Source organism: Morus notabilis, unplaced genomic scaffold (genome assembly GCF_000414095.1).
Source record: "Morus notabilis unplaced genomic scaffold, ASM41409v2 Scaffold205, whole genome shotgun sequence".
NCBI classification, from domain to species: domain Eukaryota; kingdom Viridiplantae; phylum Streptophyta; class Magnoliopsida; order Rosales; family Moraceae; genus Morus; species Morus notabilis.
In genome coordinates, this window is record NW_010363285.1 from 958,477 (window position 1) to 986,419 (window position 27,943).

At 34.1% G+C, this 27,943-nt stretch overlaps 4 protein-coding genes and 1 pseudogene across 4 annotated transcripts in view; 3 read left to right on the forward strand and 2 right to left on the reverse strand.

Moving 5' to 3' along the window:
• The first annotated feature begins 25 nt into the window (after positions 1-25).
• Positions 26-2,221, forward strand: LOC112092686 (annotated as a pseudogene).
• Positions 1,944-5,459, forward strand: LOC21407323 (probable aldo-keto reductase 1). The gene is made up of 8 exons (XM_010104000.2): positions 1,944-1,982; positions 3,031-3,097; positions 3,228-3,395; positions 3,695-3,901; positions 4,359-4,531; positions 4,776-4,872; positions 5,006-5,159; positions 5,273-5,459. The coding sequence occupies exons 2-8, from the start codon at positions 3,035-3,037 to the stop codon at positions 5,452-5,454; spliced, it is 1,044 nt and encodes a 347-aa protein (XP_010102302.1). The 5' UTR covers positions 1,944-1,982; positions 3,031-3,034; the 3' UTR covers positions 5,455-5,459.
• A 1,153-nt stretch (positions 5,460-6,612) lies between these two features.
• LOC21407324 (shikimate O-hydroxycinnamoyltransferase) lies at positions 6,613-10,476 on the reverse strand. The gene is made up of 2 exons (XM_010104001.2): positions 9,984-10,476; positions 6,613-7,800 (listed from the first exon to the last, which is right to left on the reverse strand). The coding sequence occupies exons 1-2, from the start codon at positions 10,410-10,412 to the stop codon at positions 6,850-6,852; spliced, it is 1,380 nt and encodes a 459-aa protein (XP_010102303.1). The 5' UTR covers positions 10,413-10,476; the 3' UTR covers positions 6,613-6,849.
• Positions 10,477-15,391: 4,915 nt separating this feature from the next.
• LOC21407325 (peptide-N(4)-(N-acetyl-beta-glucosaminyl)asparagine amidase) lies at positions 15,392-20,434 on the forward strand. The gene is made up of 17 exons (XM_010104002.2): positions 15,392-15,603; positions 15,677-15,730; positions 15,844-16,014; positions 16,120-16,218; positions 16,532-16,618; positions 16,797-16,879; positions 17,121-17,234; positions 17,737-17,791; positions 17,895-17,981; positions 18,175-18,230; positions 18,331-18,390; positions 18,494-18,581; positions 18,711-19,460; positions 19,551-19,611; positions 19,723-19,825; positions 20,016-20,150; positions 20,229-20,434. The coding sequence occupies exons 1-17, from the start codon at positions 15,526-15,528 to the stop codon at positions 20,302-20,304; spliced, it is 2,157 nt and encodes a 718-aa protein (XP_010102304.1). The 5' UTR covers positions 15,392-15,525; the 3' UTR covers positions 20,305-20,434.
• Positions 20,435-25,010: 4,576 nt separating this feature from the next.
• The window catches only part of LOC21407326 (PITH domain-containing protein At3g04780), a 3,478-nt gene continuing 545 nt past the window's right edge, over positions 25,011-27,943 (reverse strand). The window contains exons 3-8 of the mRNA XM_010104003.2: positions 26,728-26,851; positions 26,109-26,157; positions 25,960-26,017; positions 25,803-25,849; positions 25,644-25,721; positions 25,011-25,385 (exon numbers count right to left, since the gene is read on the reverse strand). Of these exons, the coding sequence (XP_010102305.1) occupies positions 25,334-25,385; positions 25,644-25,721; positions 25,803-25,849; positions 25,960-26,017; positions 26,109-26,157; positions 26,728-26,851 (408 nt within the window). The 3' untranslated portion in view covers positions 25,011-25,333. The remainder of the gene's footprint in view (positions 25,386-25,643; positions 25,722-25,802; positions 25,850-25,959; positions 26,018-26,108; positions 26,158-26,727; positions 26,852-27,943) is intronic.

Genomic DNA, 27,943 nt, shown 5'->3' on the forward strand with positions numbered 1-27,943 from the left:
GCCAGATTGACGTAACATACTCCAAATTCCAACCGTTAAGCTGGGCAATCAAGGACTAACGGTAAAATCCCATTTCATTTTCTTTCATCAAACTTCACCCTCGTCTGTGTTTTATGCGTGTTTGTCTGAAAACTCAACAAACAATTCATCATTTTTTTTTTTTTTTGGGTAAAAAAACCCCCGAAAACTGTTATCTTTTTTTTTTTTTTTTGGCATTTTTCTCTGGTTTCATCTGTAAACTTTCCCACTTTTACTCTTCAGGTGTCGAAGCTGGGATTTGGGTGTATGGGTGTCTCTGAAGAGGAAGGGATCTCGATCATAAAGTACGCATTCAATAAGGGAGTCACTTTCTTTGACACAGCCGATGTTTATGGAGCTCATTCTAATGAAGTCCTAGTTGGAAATGTATTTGTTTCTTCTTTTTTTTTTTTTCGTTTTCTCTTTGTTATACCATTTTTCAAAGACTTTGAACTGATATTTATCACTAAATGGGCATTAGCAGATACAAATTTTCTTACTGTTACTAAAATCTTTTACCATGTTCTTTTGGTGTTATAAGTTGTATTTTTAAAGGTGTTGAAGGTCCTAGAGTGATGAAATTGGTTGTTTTATGAATCTGTAATGTTTAGGCCTTAAAGCAGCTTCCGAGAGAAAAAGTTCAATTAGCCACAAAGTGTGGTATAGCAGGAATTGGTCTTGATTCCCAAATGTTAGTGAAGGGTACTCCGGAGTATGTTCGGTCATGCTGCGAGGATAGTCTTAAGCGTCTTGATGTGGACTATATTGATTTGAATTATCAGTACAGGATTGATACATCACTGCCTGTAGAAGTATTGGGGAGACACCATATGCAAAACTGGCCCAATACACTTCAAGAAAAGAAACTATTAGTGATTCTCTTCTGAATATGAAATGAGTTTTTACATAACACACTCTTCAGTATTATATTTCTTATGTTTTGGACTGTAGATGGGTGAGCTTAAGAAGCTTGTGGAAGAGGGGAAAATTAACTACATTGACCTATCAGAAGCCAGCGCGAACACCATAAGAAGGGCACATGCTGTTCCTTTCATCACGGCTTTGCAAATGGACTGGTCTCTGTGGACTCGTGACATCGAGGAAGAGATCGTTCCACTTTGCAGGTTCTTGTTCAAATTCCCGAGTTTTCTTATCATATTTACCTATTGGTTGTTCCTTGGTTTTGTTCTATTTTCCATTGATTGTTTTGTTTGGACTTGTAAGAGTGTTACATTGATTCCTTAACGTATATAGGGAGCAAGGCATTGGAATAGTTCCATATAGTCCTCTTGGTCGTGATTTCGTTGGTGGGAAAGCAGTCCTGGAAAGTTTACCAGCTAATAGCTTTCTGGTAAAAGATTATCTGTTGTCTGTTTTGATACAAAGTTTTGCCTGTACTATTCCAATTATATGAGTTGTTTGGTTTGATATTTGTGTCCTTTTGGATGAACTATTTGGTTGAAAGATTTTCCCTTTCTTCACATGGTTATTAAGTTTGTTGATTTGTTGTTATTGTTTCGTTCTTAAGGCCTCACACCCTCGGTTCCGAGGAGAGAATTTGAATACGAACAAGCAATTTTATGATCAAATCGAAAGCGCCTTTCTAGAAAACACCGGTGTTCTCCTGCTCAACTAGCACTAGCATGGGTTCTCCAACAAGGAGATGATGTTGTCCCTATCCCCGGTGAGTGTTTTCGGCATTTGTCGATTTTTGTTGAACCATGCATAGATATTTTTCTAATGGTGAGTATTAAGAATTCATCATGTTACACAGATTATCCAACTAAACTTCTCCGTTCATTTGCTTTGACTTTCTTTAGGGACAACTAAAATTAAGAACTTAGATGATAACATTGGATCAGTGAGGGTGAAGGTAACAGAGGAGGAGCTGAAAGAAATATCTGATGCTGTTCCAATTGAAGATGTGGCAAGTGATAGAACTGAGAGCATGGTTAAAGCCTCTTGTAAGTTTGCCAACACTCCTCCGAAAGATTCCACAGTATCTACATAAGACAACAGTGGCATTTCACTCTCACTTGGATGATATGACGGTGGAAAAATGAGGCATCTAAAAAAAAACAAAAAACTTTTTGTTGTGTTATTTGATTGCCATAAACTTTGATTAATTCTAATAAATCATGCCTAGTTGTCCCACGGCTGTGTTGCCAAAATTCAACTAAACTTATAATTAATGAAAGTTCTTCTAGCCTAATTGTGTTATATGTTATGTGAGTTTTTCATATATATAAGAATGAGTGCATCAGCATAAAATTCTTGAATGGAAATGAAATAAATTGTTCTGTATAGTTGAAAAAAGATTTGAGCATGGTATTTATTTCATTTCCGGCAAAGATTGAAATGTGAACAAAACAAAATTAAATAGAATATAGTTGGTTCTCTTTTAATTGATTTTGGCAGAGAGAACAAGGAAAGCTTTTTGTAATTTTCTTAATGTAAAGTTGTTTTTTCACATTGTGCCATTCACACGCCTCGTTGCTAACTTACCAATGCTTCTGCTCCAAAGACTAATTGTACCCAAAATATTGCACATTTGAAATTGTTATATCCTCTTTTAATATAGATATAGAATAAGATAATAAGAATATAATACGTTCGCATTTACCTCATCAACATAGACGTACAAAATTATTTTCTAAATGTATTTGAATAAATCATTTCATTTCCAGCAACGGAGAAAATGAAGCTCCCTTGCGACCGGCCTGGCATTGAGTATTCATAATTAGCTGATTCTGATAAGACAAAATAGAAAGTTTATATAAAAATATAATATTCAATAATATTTCCTTCTTGTCCCGGTGCACACTTTTTTTATCCCACCACCTGATGATTATAGCATTGTCATTGTCGCTGCATTTCTTTTTCTACACCATCAACAAGTTTTATTATTATTATTATTTGTGTGATAAATAACCTGCAACGGCGTTGACTTATATTCTATACAAACTTCAAGTCTTCAACATCCAGTCTCACTCCAATACCCTTTAACCTTAGAAAGATGGCTGATGCTGATAACAAACTCCAAATTCCAATTGTTAAACTGGGCAATCAAGGACTTAAGGTATATATCTTCATTTCTATTATATTCTAGTTTTGTTCATTTTTTTTTTCCCATTTACCTTAAACTCTACCTTGTGTTCATGAAAGAACCTGTAAAGTTATCTGTAAATTTTTCAACTGTAATTATTCAGGTGTCAAAGCTGGGATTTGGATGCATGGGTTTGACTGGGGTCTACAACGCTCCTGTCTCTGAAGACGAAGGGATCGCCATAATAAAACATGCCTTCAGTAAGGGAATTACTTTCTTTGACACCGCCGATATGTATGGACCTCATTCTTGTGAAGTTCTACTTGGAAAGGTTTGTGTTTTCACTTTGTGGATGCATAATAACAAAAGTAAATAACACCAGTAAGATACTGTTGAAACGTCGGAATCGGATCAATTAATCATATTAAGAAAAGTATTACAGTTTACAGAACTTTATCAAAATGTAACGGTTTCGTTGCGTGTCTATCTATAGAGCCGGAGAATTCTACAACAACTAACATAGGAACCTCATTCTCGCTACTGAAATATTTTTCTTTTCGTATATGTTATGTTATTATGCATTTATTGAAAGTGTGATTTTTTTTTTTTAAATGTTTGTGTATTGACTAGGCCTTAAAGCAGTTGCCAAGAGAAAAAGTCCAAGTGGCAACAAAGTTTGGTATAGTAGGAATCGGTCCTGATCACCGTATAATTGTGAAGGGTACCCCTGCGTATGTAAGGTCATGCTGTGAGGCTAGTCTCAAGCGTCTTGATGTGGACTATATTGACTTGTATTATCAGCACAGGGTTGATACTTCAGTGCCCATAGAGGAAACCGTAAGTCATTCAGTCCGGTTCATTTTACCGATTCAAATTTAAAATTTAAATTTTATTACGGTAAAAAATTCTTAGAAACAATCACGTTTTTTTTTACAATAAAAAGCTCTTACATGAAGTCACATCTCAACTCGAATTAAAAACTCGAATCAGCGAATTAAACGGGCCCATACTTTTTTTACTATTTTTCAAATGCAAACTTGAAAAGGAAAGACATTCTTTACATAACACCCTCGTAATAATTTGGACCATATTCATTTTACTGATTCAAGTTTTGTTACAGTAAAAAATTCTCAGAAACAGTCACATTTAATTTTTTTTTTTTGTTACAGTAAAAAATTCTCACATAAAATCACATCTCAACTTAAATTAAAAACTCGAATCGGCGAACTAAACGATCCCTAGATTACTTGTGCGAACACGAAAAAAATTAGATTACTTGTGTTTTGGATTATAGATGGGTGAGCTTAAGAAGCTTGTGGAAGAAGGAAAAATTAAGTATATTGGCCTCTCTGAACCCAGCCCGGATACCATAAGAAGAGCGCATGCAGTTCATCCCATCACGGCTTTGCAAATGGAGTGGTCTCTTTGGAGTCGTGATATTGAGGAAGAGATTGTTCCACTTTGCAGGTTTTTGTTCATACTCCAAAAGTTTCTTTTTCTCCTTCAATCTTTAAACCTCGGTATTAGAGACAATGACTACCAAACCACGTTAACAATAGCCTAACGGTAAATTCACATCCTTGTCTTTATTTATTTATTTATTTATTTTTGTACCGTTAGACTATTGTTAACGTGGTTTGGTAGTTTTAATTTTTGTTGGTATTTTTTATTATTAAACTGATAGTGTGACATGATACACGAACACATGTAGGGAGCTAGGAATTGGAATAGTTCCTTATGGTCCTCTTGGTGGTGGTTTCTTCGGTGGAAAAATGGTCGTTGAAAGTATTTCGGAGAATAGTCTTTTGGTAATAAGAAAAATGTTGCAAGAACTATTTATCTTTGGATCCCAAAAAAAAAAAAAAAAAATGAAACCATATTTTGAACCTTAGTTTAATATCTATGTCCTACTAAGATTTTGTTTTTTCCCCTCCCCTGAAGGCTTCACATCCCCGAGTCCGAGGAGAGAATTTGAGCAAGAACAAGCCTATTTATGATAGAATCGAAATCCTTGCTAGAAAGCACCATATTTCTCCTGCTCAACTCGCACTTGCTTGGGTACTCCAACAAGGCGATGATGTCGTGCCTATTCCTGGTTAGTGTTTTGATCTTTTCATTAAAAACTAATACAAAATTTTATGGTTGAGGATTATCCAAATCAATGTTATTTTTTAACGTAATCTGCTCATTTGTTTTTACTTTGTCTAGGGACGACTAAGATTAAGAACTTGGATAGTAACATTGACGCAGTAAGGGTGAACCTAACAAAGGAGGACCTAAAAGAAGTTTGTGATGCTGTACCAATTGAGGAAGTTGTGGGTGATAGAACTTATGAGATGGTAAGTCACTCGTCGTGGAGGTTTGCCAATACTCCAAAACATTCTAACTAAGAAAGCGGCACTACCAATTCCACTTGGATGATTTTTTTTTTTTTTTTTTTCCAAAACATTCTAACTAAGAAAGCGGCGCTACCAATTCCACTTGGATGATTTTTTTTTTTTTTTTTTTGGGGCCTTGAGACCTAATTTCTTCAAATTGTGGGTTTGTTTGGAAATTCTCATATATTTTATCCTTGAAATGGATTTTAGCATTATCAAATGTTTAATTATTTTTCTTAATCCGATTTAATTTTTAAACAACCATCCACGTCACTAACTCTTATTTTGGGGCGTGACGAGACTTGGTATCGCATCACTCTTCTTGAAACCTAATTTCTTCAAATTATGGGATTTGTTTAGAAATTATCAGATATTTTATCCTTGAAATTGATTTTAGGATTATCAAATGTTTAATTATTTTTTTAATCTGATTTAATTTCTAAATAAGCTTCCACGTAACTCTTATTTTAGGACGTGGGGGGTTTGGAAAGGAACATTCATGATTCAAATTTTGGTAACTTTGGAAATTGGAATTGTTTTTTAAAATAAAAGTTTGAAATAAAATGATTGCTTGGTTTCAGAATTGAGATATTGCTAATTAAGCTATTAGTATTTTAACTAGTTAACTTCTACAATTTCATTGAAAGAAACATGCTAGCCAAAATACACACATTAGTAGAGACCTATTTTATATCACCTCCTTAAACGGTGGCAAATAGGGGTGTAAATCGGCCGGGTAGGGTAGGGTTGAGCTGAATAATTGAGCCTACCCGACCAGTGCGGGTTGAGAAAATTTTGGGCCGCGACACTCTCTTAAGTCTACAAACCCGCAACCTTTCGGGTGACCTCGGGTAGGGTCGAGTTACTCAGGTTGGTGATCTCAAGGACCACATGATCACTTTTTAGTTAATTAATTTGTGCTTGTTACGTAAGAAATCATTATCAAACATAACATGTCTTTCCTTCAAGAGGGGGTATAAATGCAAGGTGAACAATTAAAACACGCACTTTGAAATCAAACACTTCCAATGTAAATAAAGAATGTCCTAATTCAACAACTATGGCATACAAGCATTTTTTACACAAATTGTGAATCCAAAACATAAATAAGTTAACAGTTTAAATGCATAAAGTCCATAAACTTATGAAAGTAAGAATTTGAAGTGTTGGACATTGTTTTACCTACTTTGAACATGTTCGGCCGAGTAGGGTTACCTCGGGTTCATATAACCCCACCCTGCGCCCCTACCAGCGCAGTACGGGTTAGGCATAATTAAAACTAAAAATTAAATAAAAAATTGTAAACCCATAATTTTTTAGTAAGGTCGGCTCGGTTCAGCCGGATTCATCGGGTTCGGGGTGATTTCTTACAACCCTAGTTGCAAAGTAAGAGAAGAAGGAAACAAGCTAGTATCTCACACTTCCACTTAAGAGAAATGTTGGGTCTAGGCCCAATATTGCTTCGTCCTTAGACAACTCAGCCAACTCCTTCTCCGGTAACGTCACCGTCACCGCCCTAGCCAGTCCTCCTTCCGGTGAAGGCATCACCAAGATCAACCCTTCACCTTCCACGCTCCTCACGTGATACGACACGTGGATGGGCTCGGCCTCCTCACCAAATCCAGCCTCATACGTCAACGGTCCACTTGGGCCGATCATGTGGTCCATTCTGATACAAGTTAGCTCAGGCCCATACATCCTAAATGGTGGGCCATACTTCCCTCCCTCTCCCTTCCTCGATTCTAGCCAATCAATAGACGATCGAATCCACTCTTCATCGATGCTCTCCACGTGGCAATGGACTTCTCTAACCACGTGTCCCAGCCCACAGCCGTCTACTTGTTCCAAAGACAGTAACGAAAAATGCAAGGCGTTGCCGTAGTAGCCAAGCGGCACCGGTTTTCCATTTTCCTTCGACACCATCCTGGCGTCCGTACAGACCGAGAGTGAGTGGCTGTAGTCATTTCCCTCCGCCTTCACTTTCAGGCGCGCGACACGTGTCCAGAAGAGTGCCGCTAGCAAGTCGAAGGGAGTGGCGCTAGTGCAATTCTCGGAGATTTCCATGAGGCGCCGCTTGATGGCGGCGTGGGAGAATTTGAAGGTGGCCGTAGCCATTTTTTCAGATGGCGGCGCGCGTGCGGCGGACTTGGCGGCGTAGTAAGCGGCCGAGCTGGTTTCGGTGTTTGGGTCGGGTCTGGCTTGGATAACGGACCTGGAGAACACGGGCGGGTGGACGACGGATCGGGATCGGTGTGTGTCGATCCAGGACTTGTAGAGTAGGGTCGCGCAGGTTGGGTCTGCATGCATGTGAGTGCAGCTTAACCCAATGGCTACTCCTCCACCTTCGAATTCATTTACCTGCAAATGTAAGATATTAATATCGGAGTCACGAAAATATGTAAATTTTAGAAGATTTAGGCCACGTTCGACAAATCACAATTTAAATTTTTACTAAAGTATATTATCTCATAAAAATTTAATTTTTTTTATACATTTTCTCTCACATCAATTTATTTTTAACTCAAAGTTTTAACTTACTATACATCTTAAAATAGAGGAAAATATGAAATTACCATTCGATTATTGTTGCAACCATTAGCTGATATAACTTCTTAGGATCGTCATTTCAATTTAAAGAAAATACATCATTTTAGAAATATAGTAGTGTGCATCCGGATAATGCAAGTTTCTGAAAATCACATCAAAAAAAAAAAAAAATTTCCTTATAAAGAAATATATTATAGTCTAAGTTACAATAGTGTTGAATAATGGGTCCCATGTTATTTGCGCTTTCCGTCCACCATCTGCAAGCAGGAGTGCCGCAAGATTTGGGTGAAATATATATATAGAGACATCTGGCAAGTTGGCACCATAATTTCTGTGCATAAATTAAGGAGAGTTGCAGGACATGTCCCAACTACCAAGTGGAATTAATGTAGATGTAGATGCATATTATTGGTTGCGCTTAAACTTGTCCCCATGAAAAACTCGTTTTTTTCAACAAGTAATATTAATAAATTGAAGGGATATACTCAAATAAATAAATAAATATTGACGCTACAGAATTACCTTTCATTTTCTATATCTCAAACTTTAATCGTTTGATGAGGATTTAAATAACGTGGACAGCTAATATATATATTTTGTTTTGGGCGAAGAAAAAGCTCTTATGTAAAAGTCAGGGAAAAAGATCATGCACTAGATTTGTCATCGTGATACAATGAATGAAACCATGTATTGTCCATGTCAAGTTCTCTTGATAGGTACTAGGTAGAAGTGCTATCAATTTCAGTAACACGAATAAAGTGGAATTAATGAAAGTTGCCTTGGTCGAAAGCACACAATAAATGGTAACTTTGGATAATAAGAAATTCTTCTTTTTTTTTTCCTTTCTTTTCCCTCATTGTTCGTCTTTTTTTTTTTTTTTTTTTTTTTCCCCTTTTTTTTCTTTTTTTTTTTTTTTTTTTTCTTTCTACTATACGACATCTCTAATGCATATATATATCGAATTAATGCATCATGTCAAAAGTTAGTATTTTGCCCCAAAAAAAAATATTTAACGCATTTTTAGTTTTCGTACTAAGTTTGATATATACTATATTAGGTGCATATTAAATTTGGCATCAAGTATACATGTTAAATTTTGACATTTGGTTACTGTTGATTAACGTGTTGAATTTTTCATTTATTAATTAAAGAATTGCATTTTTCGTATTATTCTAAAATTAAAATTTTATCAAGTCAAAAAAACTAAATTTTTATTTGAAATAAGATTATGCATTTGAGCACCAAATAAAACAACATACCAAATGTCATTTTAACTTTTTGTTAATAAAAAAAATAGCACAGTTATTAACATATTTACATCGTATACAGTCTAAGTGATGATTCATAACCATTTTTCGTTTTACGTGTGTTTTTGGTGAGAGAAAAACACTGTAGAGAACCATAAATCATGATTCAGAATCAGAGACGAATACAGAAAACAAACGTCGCCTAATATTTTTAGAGTTTTTTTTTTTTTCCTTTGAGTTTTTAAAGAAGCTTGCTTCACTTTTTTCATAACCACCCCATCCAAATTCTAGGGCGGAAATGAAACTTCTCTGATCTCTCAAATTCTTTCTATACAAATAAGTAGATAGACTCATGTTTCCTAATTGAGAGATCTCTCCTATTAATTTGGGAAATGAACATGCCTGCCTACATTTTGTTTTTGTTTGAAAATAAAGGCGCAGAAAAACTTATTTAAAAGATAAAAAAAAAATTCCAAAACACAGCACTTTACTCCCCGAAATAGTGAATGGAGTCATAAAACCCCATTACGGCATTGACATATTTTCCCACAATAAATAGCTGAATATATGAAGCCAATATTTGGAACGTCAAACTTTAAAATCCAGTCGCTTTAATACCCAGTTATATATTTGGCCTAAAAAAAAACGATTTGTTCACAATAGATCCAAAACCAGCCAAATAAAAGTAGAATATATTTCTTAAAAAAAAAAAAAAAAAAAGTCGAAGAATGTATCAACATTTCATACCTGGATCCTAAAAGGTGACCAGTTAATCGGGTCCTCCGGCATGTCATCCCATACCGCCAGATCCTTTTCCTCAACCCCGTCAGCCGATCTCAGCCACTCATCAAGCGTGGTCCCCACACTGGCCCTCACAATCCTAACACCCGCGTCGTTGCAATTCACTTCCCAATTGCCATCACCGTTCCGGACGATCCGACCCGTAACCGGCGGGTACAGAGAAAGAGCGTCCGAGAGAGACACCCTTGACGGGTCCAAGTCAAAGTCCTTGAAAATATTAGCCTTGTAGTAAAAGACTACGTGCAGGCTGTGGAGGCCCATGGCGTGATCCAGCGCCGTAAACGGGTGGGCCTTGCCCGGGCCGACAGGCCTGCTGGATACCGTCGTCAGCTTTGAGTGGATATTGACCCGACTTTTTCTCTCCAACATTGTCATGGATTTTATATAACTAAAAAAAGAAAAAGAGTGTGACTATGTAAAGACAATTTTAGAGAGAGAATAAAAGAGATTATTTTGGAGATGTAGAGATGGAGAGAAAATGCAATAAACTGCATGGGGATATATAGGAAGAGATGAAGAAGTAGGAAGCTTTGTGAATGGGGAGGTAGTTAAACGACATTAATTAAGGGGAAGGTTGTCGAACATTAAAGAGGGAATCTGGTATTTGTTGAGTTCATTTATGGCTCTGGCTTGACGAGAAAGTCTTATCTTTTATTTCGTCTCTTTCATTTTCTTCTCGGTCGTGTTGCTTATACGAAACTTAGAACCCGTTTGGTTGGAGAATTCGTTCCTTGATTTGAATTATAATTTATGGTTCGTCATAATATTTTTTCTCATAAAAAACACACATAAATTAAAAATAATTCTAATCTCGTAATTCTAATCTATGAACTAAATATGCTCAGACTAGTGTATCGTTATCTACTATAATAATAAACGAATAATGTTTTACCACCCACTAATAAAAATGGCCCACCCATTTTATTAGTGATGTACCATCAACATTTTTGGTAATAAAAGGAAAGAAAATTGATAGTGTGTTCTTCATTGGTAATCACGGAACAAAATATGATAGTTTCTGGCTTTTGTGAGACTATTTTTAATGTAAATGTTAATATTAATTGTATATTTAACGTTAAAAGTATGATATAGTATATTATTTTTATTTTTATTTTAATGCATAATGCTATTTAAAATGTTAAATTTATTTTTTTTTATAATTATAAAGTTTTAAAAGTTGTAAAAATAAATTTTATTTTTAAAATAACTAAAAAGTGCAAAAATTACGTTGATTACGTGAAAAAAGTAAATATTTTAACAAATAGTAATCAAATGTTAAATTTCGTATGCATTATATTTGGTGAGAAATTTATTACAAAATATAACGTATAAAAAATTTAGTACAACAAATGAAATATTTTTTTGCATTCAAAGGTTAAATTTATAATTAATACATTAATTATAACATTGTATTAGACGTGCTATTAATTGTTTGCTAATTCCTCTTTCTATTAACTCTAACCAATTTGAGATTTGACCCTCTTTAATATTGGTACAAATAGTTTATTTATTTTGCCATACCTAACAACAATCAACTCCTTAAAAAAAGGCTATAATCAATGTGAGATTTGACCCCCAGAATTCAAGTATAGTATTAAAGAGACTTCAGTAAACTAATTGACAATTAACGTTTTCTTTATTTAAAAAAAAGGGGGGGGGGGGGGGGGGGGGGGGTTTGTCTTTGGGGGGGAATTGTCGTCATTTTTATTTTCCTTTTCTGGTTTTAATATTGGTAACTTCGTGACCTCTTCAAGTCTTCAAGTTAAAATATGGAGTTATACATAACTACGTCAATTTAGAGTATCTCTAATGCAATGTTATAATTAATGTGTTAATTAGTGTAAAAAATACACTAATGCAATACTATTTGTTGTGCTAAAATTCTTATGTACTATACTTTGTGATAAATTTCTCATTAAATATAAATTTGACATTTGATTGCTATGTGTTGAAATATATTTTTTTTTATGTAATCATTGTAACTTTTACATTTTCTAATTATGAAGTTTTTGCAGTAGTTCATCCTAATGGTGGTCTCAGTTTTTGACCGTTAGATATGGTTAAAATCACATCAAATTAAAAAAGCATACAAAACAGACTGATTTTAATACATATTTGACGATTAAAAAGTAAAGATCCACTGATAGTCTATTTTTATAGAGACTATCAGAAAAAGTCCCTTCTAATTATTCTAAAAATAAAATGTTACTTTTATAACTTTCAAAACTTAATAATTATAAAAAAATTAAATTAGCATTTCAATTTATCTATTGAAGAAAAATAAAAATATAAAAATATAAAAATAACATATCAATGCTAAATATATTGAATTAACATTTGCATAATTCATTCAAAGCTTAATGATTATAAAAAAGTTAAATTAGCATTTCAATTTATCTACTGAAGAAAAATAAAAATATAAAAATGACATATTAATGCTAAATATACTGAATTAACATTTGCAAATACAATTGAATTAGCATGAATTAACATTTAGAAAGCAATAAATCTATGTAATGTTATAATTAGTGTCGTGGCAATTGGCATGCAATTTTCTAATTAAGCAGTTAAACGATAGAATCTTAACACAATTATCAACCTATTAAAATAATAAAATCTAATGTTTTGTTTTGTGCAAATTTTCACATTCATACCAAAGACATATGATTATTATGGCATATAATCATTTATTGTTCTCATTTTTCATTATGAGGTCATTTGCTTATATATGGCTTCAAGCCTCATCCTCATTTGCTTACTAACCGATGTGGGACAAAACTTTTTTTTTTTTTTTTTATTTTGCCAAAAACTTATGACATGTTTGGAACTCGTTTTAAAATGATTTTATTTTTTTGTATGAAAATAAAAATGTAAACGTTTTCAATCTCAGACAGAAATCATTTTTAAAAATGCATTTAGTAATTTTATCAAGAAATTATTTTCAGTATAAAAAAACATATTACTGTCTCTCTCTTTTTCTCTCTACTCGAGAGAGGACAAAACGAAAACAAAAAATAAAAAATGACTGAAAGTCATTTTTCATTTATCTCTTATTTTACACTAAACAAAAAAATCGTTTTCATTTTCGTATTTTATTTTTATTGCGTCAAACGCCGTTTTAAAAACGTTTTCATTTTTTCTTTATCAAAAAACGTAAAAAAATAAAAACAAAATTAATTCCAAACACGATCTTAACATCCTCCACCTTTGGTAAAATGAAAATACTTCTGCCACGACTAGTGTTTTTACCAACAACCAAAACTCTCAAGCCAAATAATTATCATACTTCAGCATAGAGTATACCCGATTAGAATCAACCAATTCTAAGAATTTCATTTCGACAAGTGTCAAAAACCTTACCCAAAAAATATGGTGCAACTTCCACGTTCGACTTTCTCGAAAGTTCATTAGCCATCGACGTTAAATGCCACCACACACCTTCCATTAATGCCGAAACCAAAGCTTGTGTGCAAAGTCGTGGATCCTCTCGCAACAACACATCCTCTTCCATGGCAAAGCAGAGACACCGTGGGGATATGCATATCCCTTTTCAAACGACATCATCATCTCCCATGAAGAGGATAAACATGTTAGCTTCTGCGTTGGAGCTTTTTGCCGAGCTAGCTCTATCCTTCTGATAATTTTTTGTCAGGTTTAGAATGTACACGTTTTGAAGTAGAACTAAAATGGGATAACAATCATAATTTGGAGGTCATTATTATTATTATTATTGTTTTGATAAACATATGGAAATGAGAATAATTAAAATATAATCACCATCAAACTTCAGGGGCTCTGGCAAATTAAAATCTGACCAGAATAAAAATGCTCAAAGAAAAAGGAAAAATCAGCTCTTGGATTTTCTAACAATAACCACATATGAATAAATAAATAAATCAATAAACTAATAAAAGTTTCCTAAAAAAAATACCAAGAAAAGTCAAGATACTGATGAGGAACGGACATACTAAATTAAAGTATTAGATTAGATACTTAAAAAAAATCTAAAAAGGTACCATATGCTATATATATATATATATATATTTAAGAAAGGCTATTGTTACTATTTTTATCATTTTTTTTTCTTGCATTTGACACATAAACTTCACTGTATCATTTTATGTTTATTAATAATATATTATGTTAATAGAGTTTACGTGTTAAACATTAAATGTTAAAAATGACAAAGAGAGTGACAGAAAAAAATAATGCTAAAACATCTCTATATATTTTTAGAATACATAATGGGTCAGTTTGGTAGTGCTGTAGATTTTAGAAAAATTACTATTAACTGTGTTGAAAAAAAATAGTTGTTACAAAAAGTAGCTGAGTATTTAGTAAATTGTAATTATATAGATATTGATTCCAAGAGTATTATAGGTATTATGAAAGCTCGTATAATCTAAAAGCTAAAATTACATTTGAACTGCTTCTGATTTTGACGGTAAATTATTCAAAAATTATTTAAAAATCACTTCTTATAATTTTTACTAAATACAAACTTCATTCGTGTGAATGACTAAATAATTAATTTTGGGCTCTAAAAATTACTATTAAATATACCCATGCGTATATTTGCTTCTAGTAATGTGATTTTATCGTTAGTCAACATCGTTATTGTGCTTCAATTGCAAGTCTTTGGATTCTTGTCACGTGGAATAAATTTGTTATACAAATAATTCAACTGCTAGATTATGACTTAATAACACAGAAAACCCTTTGTACAAAGAGGTGGCCCCATATGATGAGACCCACTTTTGTATTTGATGAGAATAAATCCCATTAGAGTCAGAAAGCCTCATTCGTTTAGTTAAGAGATGTTTGGTTTATGAATTAAAATAATGTGATTAAAATTATTTTTAATTTATATGTATTTTTTATGAGAAAAAATATTATAACAAACATGAATCATAATTCAAATCATAATTTGAATCATCCAACCAAACATCTCCTTAATTTTGAGTCTCAATTCATATTTTCTCAAATTAAAAATTGAGCAATAGTGTCATTTACGAACAAAAAATAGTTTCCTTCGAACAAACAATCAGTCGCTTCAATTAGGAGGTAATTGGCGGTAAACAATAGTTAAGATTAAAAGTGTGTTTGATAAAAAAATTCATATTCTAATTTAAATCATAATTCATAATTTATTAAAATATTTTTTTTTAAAAAATATATATAAATTAAAAATAATTTTAATCCATAACCAAACATCTCCTAACAACGCGAAGAAAAGAACTTTTGTCTTGCTGTGTCGCAAAAGAAAAGAATTTCAATCCTTCCTTAAAAGGAAGAGAGAGAGAGAGATTTCCCCAAGAGAGAGACAGAGAGAGAGAGAGAGAGATTTCCCCAAGAGAGAGAGAGAGAGAGACATCTCAAGCAAGGGGGAAAAAAAACTAGGAACCCGTTTTCATTTTTACGTCTGACCTTCTTAAGCCCACCATTTGCTTAGCTTAGTGTAGAGAGAGAGGGGGAGGAGAGAGAGAAAATGGTGGGCCGGAAATTTCAGGTGTGCCACAATGACTCAAACTTCGACGTGGACTACGACACCGACGATGGCTTGGAAGTGAGTCTCTCTCTTCCATTTTGCTTTCTCTTTCCTGTTTTCTCCTCCTCTGGATAATTTTTTTTTTTTGCAGGTTTTCAAATTCCAGCTTTTCTCTCTCTTTTCTGTGCTCCCTGAGAACCAAAAGGTCTGAAGCTCGCTTCTCTACCTCTCTCTGTTCAATACATGTTCATGTGTATGCACTAGTTTGTAAAGTTATACGTGTTTGAATTATGATACGAATTTGTATAATTTCGATAGATTATTGGAGCTGATGATGATCGGACGGTATTCACCGATTCCGATCTCCTCTCCGTCTCGGATAAGCTCCGATTGGTCTCCATTGATGACGAAGTCAAAGAACAGGAAAACCATGGATCGAGTAGCGCTGAATTTCTGAAATCCGATGAGGAATTGGCTCGATTGTTACAGGTTCGGCGATTATTATTGCTGTTAAGTTTTGTGTAAAAAGTTCTGATTTGTTATTTTCTCTTTCCTTTCTTATGTTGTGGAAAATGAGATTTGAACTATTTGCAGGCTGAGGAGGACGCGCTTTTGTTTCAGCGGCTTGTTGTGGCAGAAGATAACGGACAATTTGAGGGAAGAGTACGGCCTTATATCGATCAAGTTCGCTTGGTAATTGATTTTCCTTGTTCTATAATTTGGTTGGACGTTTGTAGAATGTTGGGAAATAAAGAATTCTAGACATAGTAAAACCCAAAAACGCAGCTTTACTGAATTTCTTATTGCAAAAAATTGATTAAAAAAAGGGTTATGTTCTTTTCTTTATTTTTTTTTTTTAATTTGAGAGTTTATATTTCTCTGGAATTACCAATCATACAAGGGTTTCAATGCCATAAATATTTTTTAAGAAAATTAATTACTATTATTATTTATTATTTAAAATTTTAATCGGGTTGGGATTGGTGGTTGTCCTTTGCTGGTTTAGTACGAGGATCCAGAGCGCCAGGAGGCTGCTCGGAAAACAGTCCCTAAAGAAGAGCTTGAGGAGAAGGCATTGGTTTCTTTGGCAAAGGTGAGAAAAATATCTCTTTTGCATCTAGTAAATTGATGCATAAACCCTTTACTATTATTGACTGTCTTTGAAGTGTTTCATTCTACATATCGCATAGTAAAGGGTTGTATTTTGAGATATCAATGGTTTCACTTCTAGGATGTCTTGGTAATTGGTATATCTGATTAACATTTTTTAGGAGGGGAACTCTAAACCATCAAAAGAAGAACAAGATCATGCTTTCCTGCTGCAGCTGCTTTTCTGGTTCAAACAATCCTTCAGGTGTTTTCTTTTTTACTTTGTTGTTTATTACCTTTGAGCTAATTTTGCAGTTTCTTTCACTTTTCCAACCAAAAGAATAATATGATTTTGGAGTGTGTTTTCTTTCTTTATTTTATTTTATTTTATTTTTGCTAATAAGAGTTGACTTTGTATTTAGTTTTAAAAGGATGGTGTTCCTTTCACTGTAGTTCTGACACGCTGCTTGTTGCATGCCTGTGTCTCCTTGCTTTAATTATAATAGTTGGGTTAATGCACCTCCTTGTGATGGTTGCAAAAATACCACCATTAACCAAGGCATGGGTGTTGCACTTCCTTCAGAAATTCGTTTTGGAGGTTCTCGAGTTGAAATTTATAGGTATGCCAAATAAGACACTCTTTTTGCTGAGTTTTCACTTTTACTTCTTGTTCTTGCATGGTTTTTTGTAAGGCATTTGCTGGCATACTCTCTTTCATGCTCTGATAGGGACAAAATATATATCTAATACCTCTGTTTTCATATATTGAAAGTTACCTGCATTTAAGTCAATGATATATATATAATGGCCTTTCTCTTTTCTTTGAATGTAAAGGTTCTAAAGAGTTAGCTATTTAATAGGTTGTTTCTTTTGCTTGCTCCATTTATGTATTTTTGTTTGTGAAATGGAAAAAAACGCTGACTTTGGTGTTTTGACTTCACTGCCATATGTGAGGCATTGTGGCTACATTTTGCGACAAACATTTTTAACGGTGTATTGTTGAATGTTTTAATTGATTGAAAGTTAGTCTTGAACCTTCTGGTTTAAAGAAGCATACTTTTGTTGGTTATCGTTTGCTATAGAAGGATGCTTATTTTTGCACTTGTTCATTGATAATCCCAGATGCAATTCATGTTCTACAATCACCCGTTTTCCACGCTACAATGATCCATTGAAGGTATTTGTTTTGGATTAAACACACTTTTTTTCGTAGGATTAAAGACACTTGTTTAATCCATTATGACCTAAATCACTGTGTTATTTTCTTTTCCCAAATGCAGCTTGTTGAAACGAGAAGGGGACGTTGTGGGGAGTGGGCCAATTGCTTCACACTTTATTGCCGAGCTTTTGGCTATGAATCCCGTTTGGTTAGTTGTTTGTTGTGAACTTTACCCATTGCAGCCAACTTCTCCCATGCAACTATAATTCATATGCTCTACTCTTTCATTTATGTCTGGGAGTAAGAGGCCAACTAATTTAAGGAGAATCTGTATTTTCTTTTTGAACTTATGTGAGGGGTAACCTGTGGTCAGTGATTTGAGTTTTCTATAATCTGGACAGATCTTGGATTTTACAGATCATGTTTGGACAGAGTGCTTTTCACCATTTTTAGGAAGGTAAACTGTAATGAACATACTATTCTTCACACTGCTCTTCCTAATTCTTGTTTTTGAATGCCTTCGAGATCTAATTTATTTATGAACCCATATTGTGTAGATGGATGCATCTTGATCCTTGTGAAGGAGTCTATGATAAACCATTGTTATACGAGCAGGGGTATGTTTTCATTTATGAAGAATTATCTCACCATCCTCTTCTTGTTGCTCTATTTATCATTCTATTTTCTAACTAAATATGGATGTTATGCTTTTTTTGAAAGGTGGAATAAGAAACTAAATTATGTAATTGCCATTGCAAAGGATGGAGTTTGTGATGTCACTAAACGTTACACGAGGAAGTGGCATGAGGTAGTTAGTGTTCAGTGATGTAGTATGAATTTTCTTACTTCTTGAAGTCTTCGTAAAACAAGTTTCAATAGGAAAGTTTGGAAATTTCTCCCATGATGAGGCACTGTTTACTTGAATCACTGCTTGTAGGTTCTGTCTCGACGGAAAATTATTACAGAGTCTGCATTGTCAAGTGTCCTCATTAAGATTACAAAAGAATGCCGAAGTGGCTTTACATCTCAGGTGCTTTCTGCACTTGAAGACCGCAATGAGAGGGAAAGACAAGCACTTGAGAGAGATTTACATTCTAAGGATGATGCCTCAATCTCATTACCTGGCAGACAAAGCGGGGACAAGGAGTGGCGCAAATTGAGATCAGAATTGGGTTCTGATTCCTTGAGTTGCTCTTCTTGTCCGGTTCGTGTATGCATAGATGAGCATGTGTCTAGAATTTATGATGCATTTCTTCCCTTACTTTCTTATTTTGTCAAAGAAGAACTTGCTCGGTCAAGAGCTCTTGAAGTGCTTGGGATTCTCAAAGGCATTCTGTTAGATCTTCAGAAATCCCCTTTCAGAAGTAGGAGGACCTCACTAGAATCAGGATCAAATACTAGTCAATCTTTTGTGCATCAGTTGCTGCCCTCTTTTGACGAGTTGCTTAATGCTCTGTCACTGAGTAAGGTGGACACTGATGGGAGGATTGATATTTGTTTGGCTGGAAACCCTGTTCATACTTCTCTAGCACTGCCTGTGGCATTGGACGCAGCCGATGATACCATCCGTAATCTTAAGAGTTGTGGAAACTTGAGTAAAGATTCCCTTTCCTTGCCTCTATTGAAATCAAATAGAATACATTCTGGTTCAGTACTTGCTAGTGGCGAAGAAATTCCTTTTGGAATCGTGAGTTGTATTTGGCCTGATGATCTATTTGTTCCTTTAGAGTTTATTTCTTAAACTTCTTTCTGAATGTATATCTTTATAAAAATTCAGGCCACATCAGCGTTTGATGGAATCCGGACTACTAAATGGGAAGAGCCTAATGGTGCACGAGGTATTCTGGACCAAATGAAAGATTATTCTCTTATGTTATATGTTTCATTACTGTGAATTAACGAAATGGATAACAACTTACGAGTGCTAATTCTTATTTATGACCCTGTAGGTTGTTGGATCATATATAAGTTGTCAGACAACCAGAAGCACAAACTTGTGGCGTATGAGTTAATGTCTGCCAATGATGCGCCAGAAAGGGATCCAATGGACTGGTACGCGGTGTATACATCCTTCCATACAACTTTTCTATTCTGCACACTCACTTTTTCTGTCATTTTAGAGGCAAATGGCATGTATTATTGCTTGACTAGGAAGTATCCTTTCTAACGAGGGAATCGATTTCTTCTCTCTTTCTGAACGAGTCTTGCTACAAAGATGATGTTTTAATCTACTTTTCTTTAGGGTTCTTGAGGGAAGCGATGATGGGGGATCCAGTTGGCATATTTTGGATAAACAAACTTCACAAAAGTTTGATGGCCGTTTCCAGCGTCGAACATATAAAGTCGCATCATCTTGTCTGCCATCAAATGCTTTCAGGTATGCTAAAAACAATTTGTTCAAAATTGCTGGCTGATATTCTGGTTCCTTAGTAACTTGATAGTCCTAAATGGGCAGGTTTAGGTTTTTGGCAGTTCGAGATGTTCATTCAACTTCACGGTTGCAAATAGGTTCCATTGACCTCTATGTATAATTGGCCCAAATTCTCGGCCAAAGCGAGTGGCTGCCCTAATTATATGATTGAACGTTGGTTTTATGCCCTTCTCATATAATGTAGTATTGCAGTTTTATTGTCTTTTTAAATATAGAAACAAGAATGGATATCTGATTGGAATCAACGGGAAAATTAATTTCGAGAAAAAAATAGCAATAAAGTGGTAATGTTATGATTTTTATAACCAACCATGTAATCCTTTCGATTTTGAAAATTAACTACCCTTCTGCGATTAAAATTGCTGTGGAGTTTTGTCTTCAAGTTTAAATGACAAATCGTTTGGAAGTATTATGGCATCTCGTTTCCGTTTTGGTGGTACAACAACACAGCTTTTGCCTGTGAATTTTTCTGTGGTTTCAAAATCATGTCAGTTGTTCGTTTAGGATTTGTTTTCGCTTTTGTGAATTACTGAAAGCAACAATAATTGTTCAGTCTTAAAAGAAGAATGACCTCAAATTAATATGGACTTCTTATAGTTGCTTTAGTTAATTTAAATTTTCTTTTAACATTTGAGGCTATTAAGGAAATATAGAGCGGACACTAGTGTTCTAAAGTTGGGACCAGCCACGGAGGGGAAGCGCACCTGCCAACAAAAGCAAATTTAATTAAAAGCATATGTGTTTACAAAGGTAGAGAAGAGGCTCCCAGAGCCAGTGAATACATCTGCTGCAAACAACTTGTAGGAGTCAAAAGCAATTAAGAGAAATTGAATAGTCAAAATGAACATAATCGTTTTATTCTCAAACTAAATGAAAGAAGCAATAATAATAAACTCAAATTGAGAGAAGATGCGACTCACATTCTTGATCATCTTCCTCTTGAATTAGTAACGGCTATTGTATAGTGGCTTCTATCTATTATGGAACTCCCACATCGACAAAGTAGGAAGAGAATAGGCCTTTGACATGTATAAAATAATTTGGATTTGGAACTAAACGACTATGACTATTTTTCAACTAAAAAGCTTACAAACCTCTTAAATTTTTCCTTTTGAAGGAAATAGAATTATCAAAATTGTAGATGGTAGATCGGATTAGACTCATTTATTGTTTAAGATATTATTATTATATTACAAGTTTCATATACTATTATCTGTATTTTTTTTTTCATTTCATATAAAATAGAAACTTAAACGAGCATACAATAAAATCTTTTGATTTGGTTTAACTATCCATAAAAAAAAATATCATTTTCAAAGAGATTTTCCCTTTTGTATTGGCAACTTCAAAAGCAATAAAATCTTTTGATTTGGATTTGGTCCATTCTGATTTGTACGGTGGTGCACCAGTGAATTCCATCACTAGAGCAAGATATTTTCTGCTTTTTATTGATGATTACTCTCGGTTCACTTGGCTTTAGACTAAAACATGAAACTTACACCACTTTTCTCAAGTTCAAAGCTACGGTTGAAACCCAATTTAATACAAAAGCAAGGGAACTTCAAGCTCTCGAGGAGCAGCCATGCACTTCATGCTCTTGGCGAGCAACCCCGCATAATCGCGTACAAAAACAAATTAATTAAATGTATTTTGTTTATTTTTGTATTAGAGATTTGAAAAATTAGGGAACTTCATGCTCTCGGAGAGCAACTGTGCACAATCGCGTACAAAAACAAATTATGTATTTTCTAAACCTTTATAGAGATTTGAAAATTTTTCTATTTTTATACTAACACGTGTTTGATTTAGCTTCAATTAGTCAATGATGTTATATTTAAATTTCAAAAAATTATATCAATTTTGCTATTTGAGTTGTTTGGGTAATAAATGGGTGTTTTTTTTCGTGTCAACCTACCACAACACGTGTACTAAACATATTTTTACGTCTTGTCGTGTTATATGTGGAATAAATGTTTCGTGTATGTTGTATTCACGTGTAGACTAATCGTGACATAAATATATTGACTCAAATATGATGAACATGAATTGCCAGCTCTAATTACTATGATGTTGATTCTATAGTTCATTGTCTTTTACATCGTCTTTCAACAAGGAAGTAATTTTCTTGTCCAAAGTCCACAGTTCTCAATAAATAAAACGACATGTCATATAATTCTTTGGTTAATATGACAATTCGTCTTCTAACTTAAGCTACATGTCTGCTATTAATTATAATAAATTCCCATGCCGTTGAATCTGTTTAGTTTGGAGTCGCACTGCCATTTACGATTCTTGTTTAGAAGTAGGTGTCGTTGCTGTAGTAGAAACGACATATCGTATTGAAAAAGTTCTCCGTCCTAGGCGTAAACAAACGACGTTGTTTACTTAATCTTAAGAAGTTGACATGGCGGGTCCTTTTATGAGTAAGCGACTTGTCGTGTTAGTTAAACGACATATAAAAAAAACACACGATGTCGTTCTCTTGTAAAGCTTCGTATTGGCTAATGATCAAAAGACTTACCGAAATTTCTGTAGTCGAATCTAGATAATGACACATAGTTTTTCATAGAATATAAAGTATTTTTTTTTTATTAACTTCTGTTTTCAAATATGAACAACAAATCGTTTTTGTAATTTAAATTTGGTGGCTGTTTAGTGTTTTGGAAAACGACATATCCTTATATTTTGAAGTTTACATGTCAAATTTTTTCAGAAGTTTCTATTCTATCGTTTATTTAGATTAAGCCACCTGTCGTTTGGAAATAGAAACAACTTGAATTGTCTTTCCAAACTTTCTATTTCTATTTTTCTCTATGTTGAATTGTCGCTTTCAGGTTAGATCCCCCATTGTCGTAAATGTAGCACATCGATATGCGGAGGATTGTAGTATTCTCTAAGGTAATGACGAGACAGTAGTGATGCCGCAATAGGCCGTACTAATTTTCTCAATAAAAAAAAAAGAAAAAAAAAACAAGGGATAGCAATGGACGGGACAGAGTCGGGGAATGTTTTCCCGTCTACATCCCGGCCCTAAAAAACCATCCTTGTCCCTGCCCTCATTCCCGCTTGAGAGAGACAGAGTTAGAGAATCTCTGTTGAGAGGACTTCATGTGTGTATAATTATGTACATTATATGTCGTCTCAATTTAACCAGTGAGATACTGTAATCCTCCTTATAATCACGATGTGCCACTTATAGTATGAATAGTTTCTACTAAGTTTTGGGTAGCATAATTTTTTGCAAATCATGTCAGTAGTTATCCATTGCTAGGAAATTTGCTAGCACGCCATTCATGCACGCGAATTTGTGTAAGGGTCACTAATAATCTTATATGAACACAGTTTTGACTCAATATTTTGGGACAATTACTATGAGAGTTGTTATATTTACCGTTTGGTAATGTATGTGGATTCAAGTTTTAGTTGTGGGGACATTTTCTTATTGGTGTGACATCAAGATGCAATAGCAAATATAATATAGATCATGATCTTACCAAATATTTGCTATTGCTCATACCAATAACCCACCATTACGTAGTATTATTTGGAGATGTAATTTATTGTATGGAGAGAAAATTACAGATTTTATCTCGTTAAATATATGATTTATTAAAAGTATTCCTTTTAAAAAAATTTACTATTTAATTAGTTTTAATCTAAAAAGTAGAAATATATAGGCTAATATTAAGAGGTAGAAATAAAATGAGGCTCCATTTCAATGGGTATTTTTAAAAATTACCCTTGTATATATATGTTGTCAGCCTATGTTTCATAAATAAATCTTCACGGTTATTTGTGACATATATAATTTTATGAAGTTTATGTGTACGTGTGTGTATATATAGGTTTAAATTTGCACGCTATATTGTTTAACATATAAAACGGCTCATGTAAAAGAGATATGGTGCTCCCTAACTAATTATGTGTTAGTAGTATGGCCAAGTTGGTAGACGTTAATTGAAATTCATCTTAAACTCAATCCAAATTTAATGTTTTTTTTTCAAGAAAAAAACAAATTCCAATAATATATATATAGAAAATAATATTAGGATTAAGATTAATGCAAAATAAATAATATGTATAATTTTTATTTAAAAAAAAATATGTATCTCAGGGCGGGATAGAGAGCGTTCTTCATGTCGCACCCCAATCCTGACTCAGAGGCAAAAAATTGTCCCCATCCGATTCGACCTCCACAAACTCTATTAACAATTTGTGGTCCTTGTCCTATTAGGGGCAGGTCCTCACGGGCACATCTGAACAAGGAAAATATCGTTTAAAAAAATCCAAAACTCTATAACCAAATTTATGAAAGGAAATTATATCGTGATTAGCAGTAAAAGATGACCTATTAAAACTCTCACTAACACAGGATCGATTCTCATGGTTTGTTGTGAAGTTGGAAAATATGAGAAGAAGGGAAATAGGTATAATTTTATGTCTCTCATTGGCAGCCAAATATGATTTAGACTCATGTGACTTTGAACTCCTTGACTTTTAGTTAAAAAATGGACTGAATTCCCTTCCTTTAAACTCCTTGATTTTTAGTTAAAAAATAGACTGAATTCCTCCTTTTCACTCGTTGTCTCGATAGATTATCAAGTAACCGTTAGACTAACATGAGAACACTAATGATTTAAAATTTTTATAAAATAAAATAAAAAACTTGTTTATTGCACAATTTCTTAATTTATACTTTAGTTTTCAAAAACATAAGTACTATAAAAAAAATATACAAAAACGAAAACATTTGTGCGTGTACGTGCTCACAAATTTTGTGGCAAAAAAAGGCTTGCACCTTTTGGCTTTTGCTAGGGGTAAAAAAAAAAGGCTTGTACTTATTGTCAACCAAATTCGATATGCGACTAAAAACACAAGTTGAAGCTCTAAGCAGTCTAAAGTAAAGATGAGCCGCATAACCACCCAAATAAAGGGCATTGCTAGGAACTCTGGAACAGGAATTGTTATAAAAGCAACTTTAATTCACACGTCATTTCTTTATATTGCAATTTCAATCAAAAATTTCGAAAAAGCAAAGTGGCCAAAGAGAAAATCAGCAATATAGTCCCAGTAGTCCAACTTGTTTCATCCATCCATTCATTTCCCTTTTTTTTTCTTCTCCAGTTTCTTCAGTGACCGTCCTCAATCTTCTTCAATCCCTTCATGTCCGTCGTCTCCACACTGCATTACAATCAAAACACGCAACATAATAATCTACGCATAGAGCAAAAGATTATGTCGTACAGGCTTTTATATTGTACAAGTTTATCAAAATGGCCATGAGAGAGAAATATAGGAAGCTAATCATAAAAAGGACGATTAATTTCATAAACGCTCCCCAAACTTTGTATCATAGTTCAACACGCCCCTGAATATTAAAAAGGGTTTATTTCGCCCTTAAAATATGTAAGGTGGTTCCAAACCCAAACCCAACCATACGTTGTACCGTAGAGACATATCTTTTGGACTTTGGTGACATCGGAACCAGATTGATTGTCCTCAATGAAGATTGTCAAGCTGATACAAATACAATGTGAGAATTCTTACTAGTGGAAGGAAAACAAGAGGAGTACGTTGACATAAAGAGATTAAGCATACCTACGGACATTCTGAAACTTGACATATTTTAAAAGAACTGGTTTTCCCTGCAATAAATAAGGGCCTCGACAATAATTTTCGGTAAAAAGGGCTAAACTTCTGTAACAAGTCATTTTATCGAGTAGAAGCTTCACACAAGGCAGCATGAAAATCATACCGTAAGATTGTCGGGGGATAAAACAATTGTGTCACTCGGTGGAAAGTCATTGACGTTGCTGATATTATTAACAAGACATACAAGCATCAGTTTTCAAAACCTCGTGCAATTTTAATATGCAGAACAGTTACCATTCCTGAAAAGTGTACCTGAATCCCATGTGCTCCTTGTTTGAGAAAAGTTTTACTGTCTTAGGACCTGAAAGTCAACGGTCAACTCTTTCAGTTAAACACTAGGAAATATCAAGTTGATCAATAAAAGTTGTGCAAGTAAAGTGTCTATAGTCATGACTTGTATTAAGAAGATACCCAATAAACGTTACAACCTGCTGCGAGATAAAGGGGAACCCAATAGAACTATGCAAATAACACGGGGTTAATGAAATTTATAACCAAAGACTATTTTTTCTTGGTAGTTATAACGCAACCATGCAATCTCTACAACCATACAAGCACGAAACATGATTGCTATAAAGCCCAGTACGATGCATACTGATATATAAAGAAGTTTTGGTTGCTTTTGCTTATGCAACATTTTTGTATGAAAAGAAAGATGAAAGTAAATGGCCCAAAATAACCTAAATAAAGTAACTAATGTTCAATCATTAATTTCCCTCACCTCGCATAAGGATTAGATTAGTCAAAATTTTAGTAGCACTGAAACCAATAAATACTTTATGATATGATCAATGTTAATAATAATAATAACAATATGATCAATGTCATTTGCGTTCAGGCATAAATGAAATGAACAACTTTTGATTGGTACCTTCCTCTTCAGGTCCCTTGATGGCAATAGAATGTAGTTTCACTACTTGATTAAAAGGTATGTAAATCAGAAGCTGCTCGTCAGCATCACTCTCCAAATTCAAACCTTCATCTTCTCTGTAGCCCTGAGTACACAATGAGTAAAGAAGGTAAGAATATCTGCATTACCTTAGTTTTAAATGCCAAGGAAAGAATAAGAGAAAATTTGATACTGAAACTTTATTAGACAACGATAAAACCCTTAGCCCCTAAATCATGCCCCCTCACTGGACCGCCTATACAGAGAAGACCACAAATGTGACATATTGTCTGCCGTTCCCCCAAATCAAATCTTTTATGAATGCATCACAGACTTGGTTTCGTACTCTTCATTTATTCTTTTTTTATGAGTATACTACTCGTCCCATGTATTAATCAATTTATCTCACACACATTAATTTTCTCCCCGCAAATCAATTGAGCATTCCGCTCATTCCATTTGCACGCCGTCTTCCACAGGGAAAAAAAAAGGTGAAGTCTTCACCCAGGTAACAAAATATCTTGAAAATCCTATAATGAACATAAACTCTATTTGGATTGTGATAAACAAGACATGGAATGGGACAGGATTTAGGGACGGTTGATCTCAGTCCTATTAGACATGACAACAGTTATGAACTGTGCTTGTATATTTCACAACATCAAAGAAACGCAGACTAATAAATTTATCTACCAGCCTTCCCAAAACCATACAAGAAAAATACGTTTAAAACGTTGTCCCAAATGAAAAGAGGAAATAAGCTTCAAAAAGGACAACCCTACTTGCTATCCCATGAAAACAGAAAACGGAACACAACAAGAGAAATCATATCTGTAATATTCAGTTAAGATTTCTTCCCAGATATAGTAAATCTTCTCCATTTTAAATTGCAAACTAAATATGGTTAATACATCGAACGTGTACATACTTTCTTAGTCTCAATCAAAATCCAAGTAGTGAACAAGTACAATAAGAATAGCACCAATAGCACCAAATTGACCTTTTCCCCACCACCCCACCCCATCAAGTGCAGAAAATACTCTCTCTTGAAGAAAAAAATATGACCAAACTTATAATATTCCACACCAATAAAATAAAATAAGCATACACACTACAACGCCCACTATGAAGAAAACGAAAAAAAAAAAGGCTCGGTTTTTAAGTCAGTTTTTCGAAAGTGATGGTTCCCCCCCCTCCC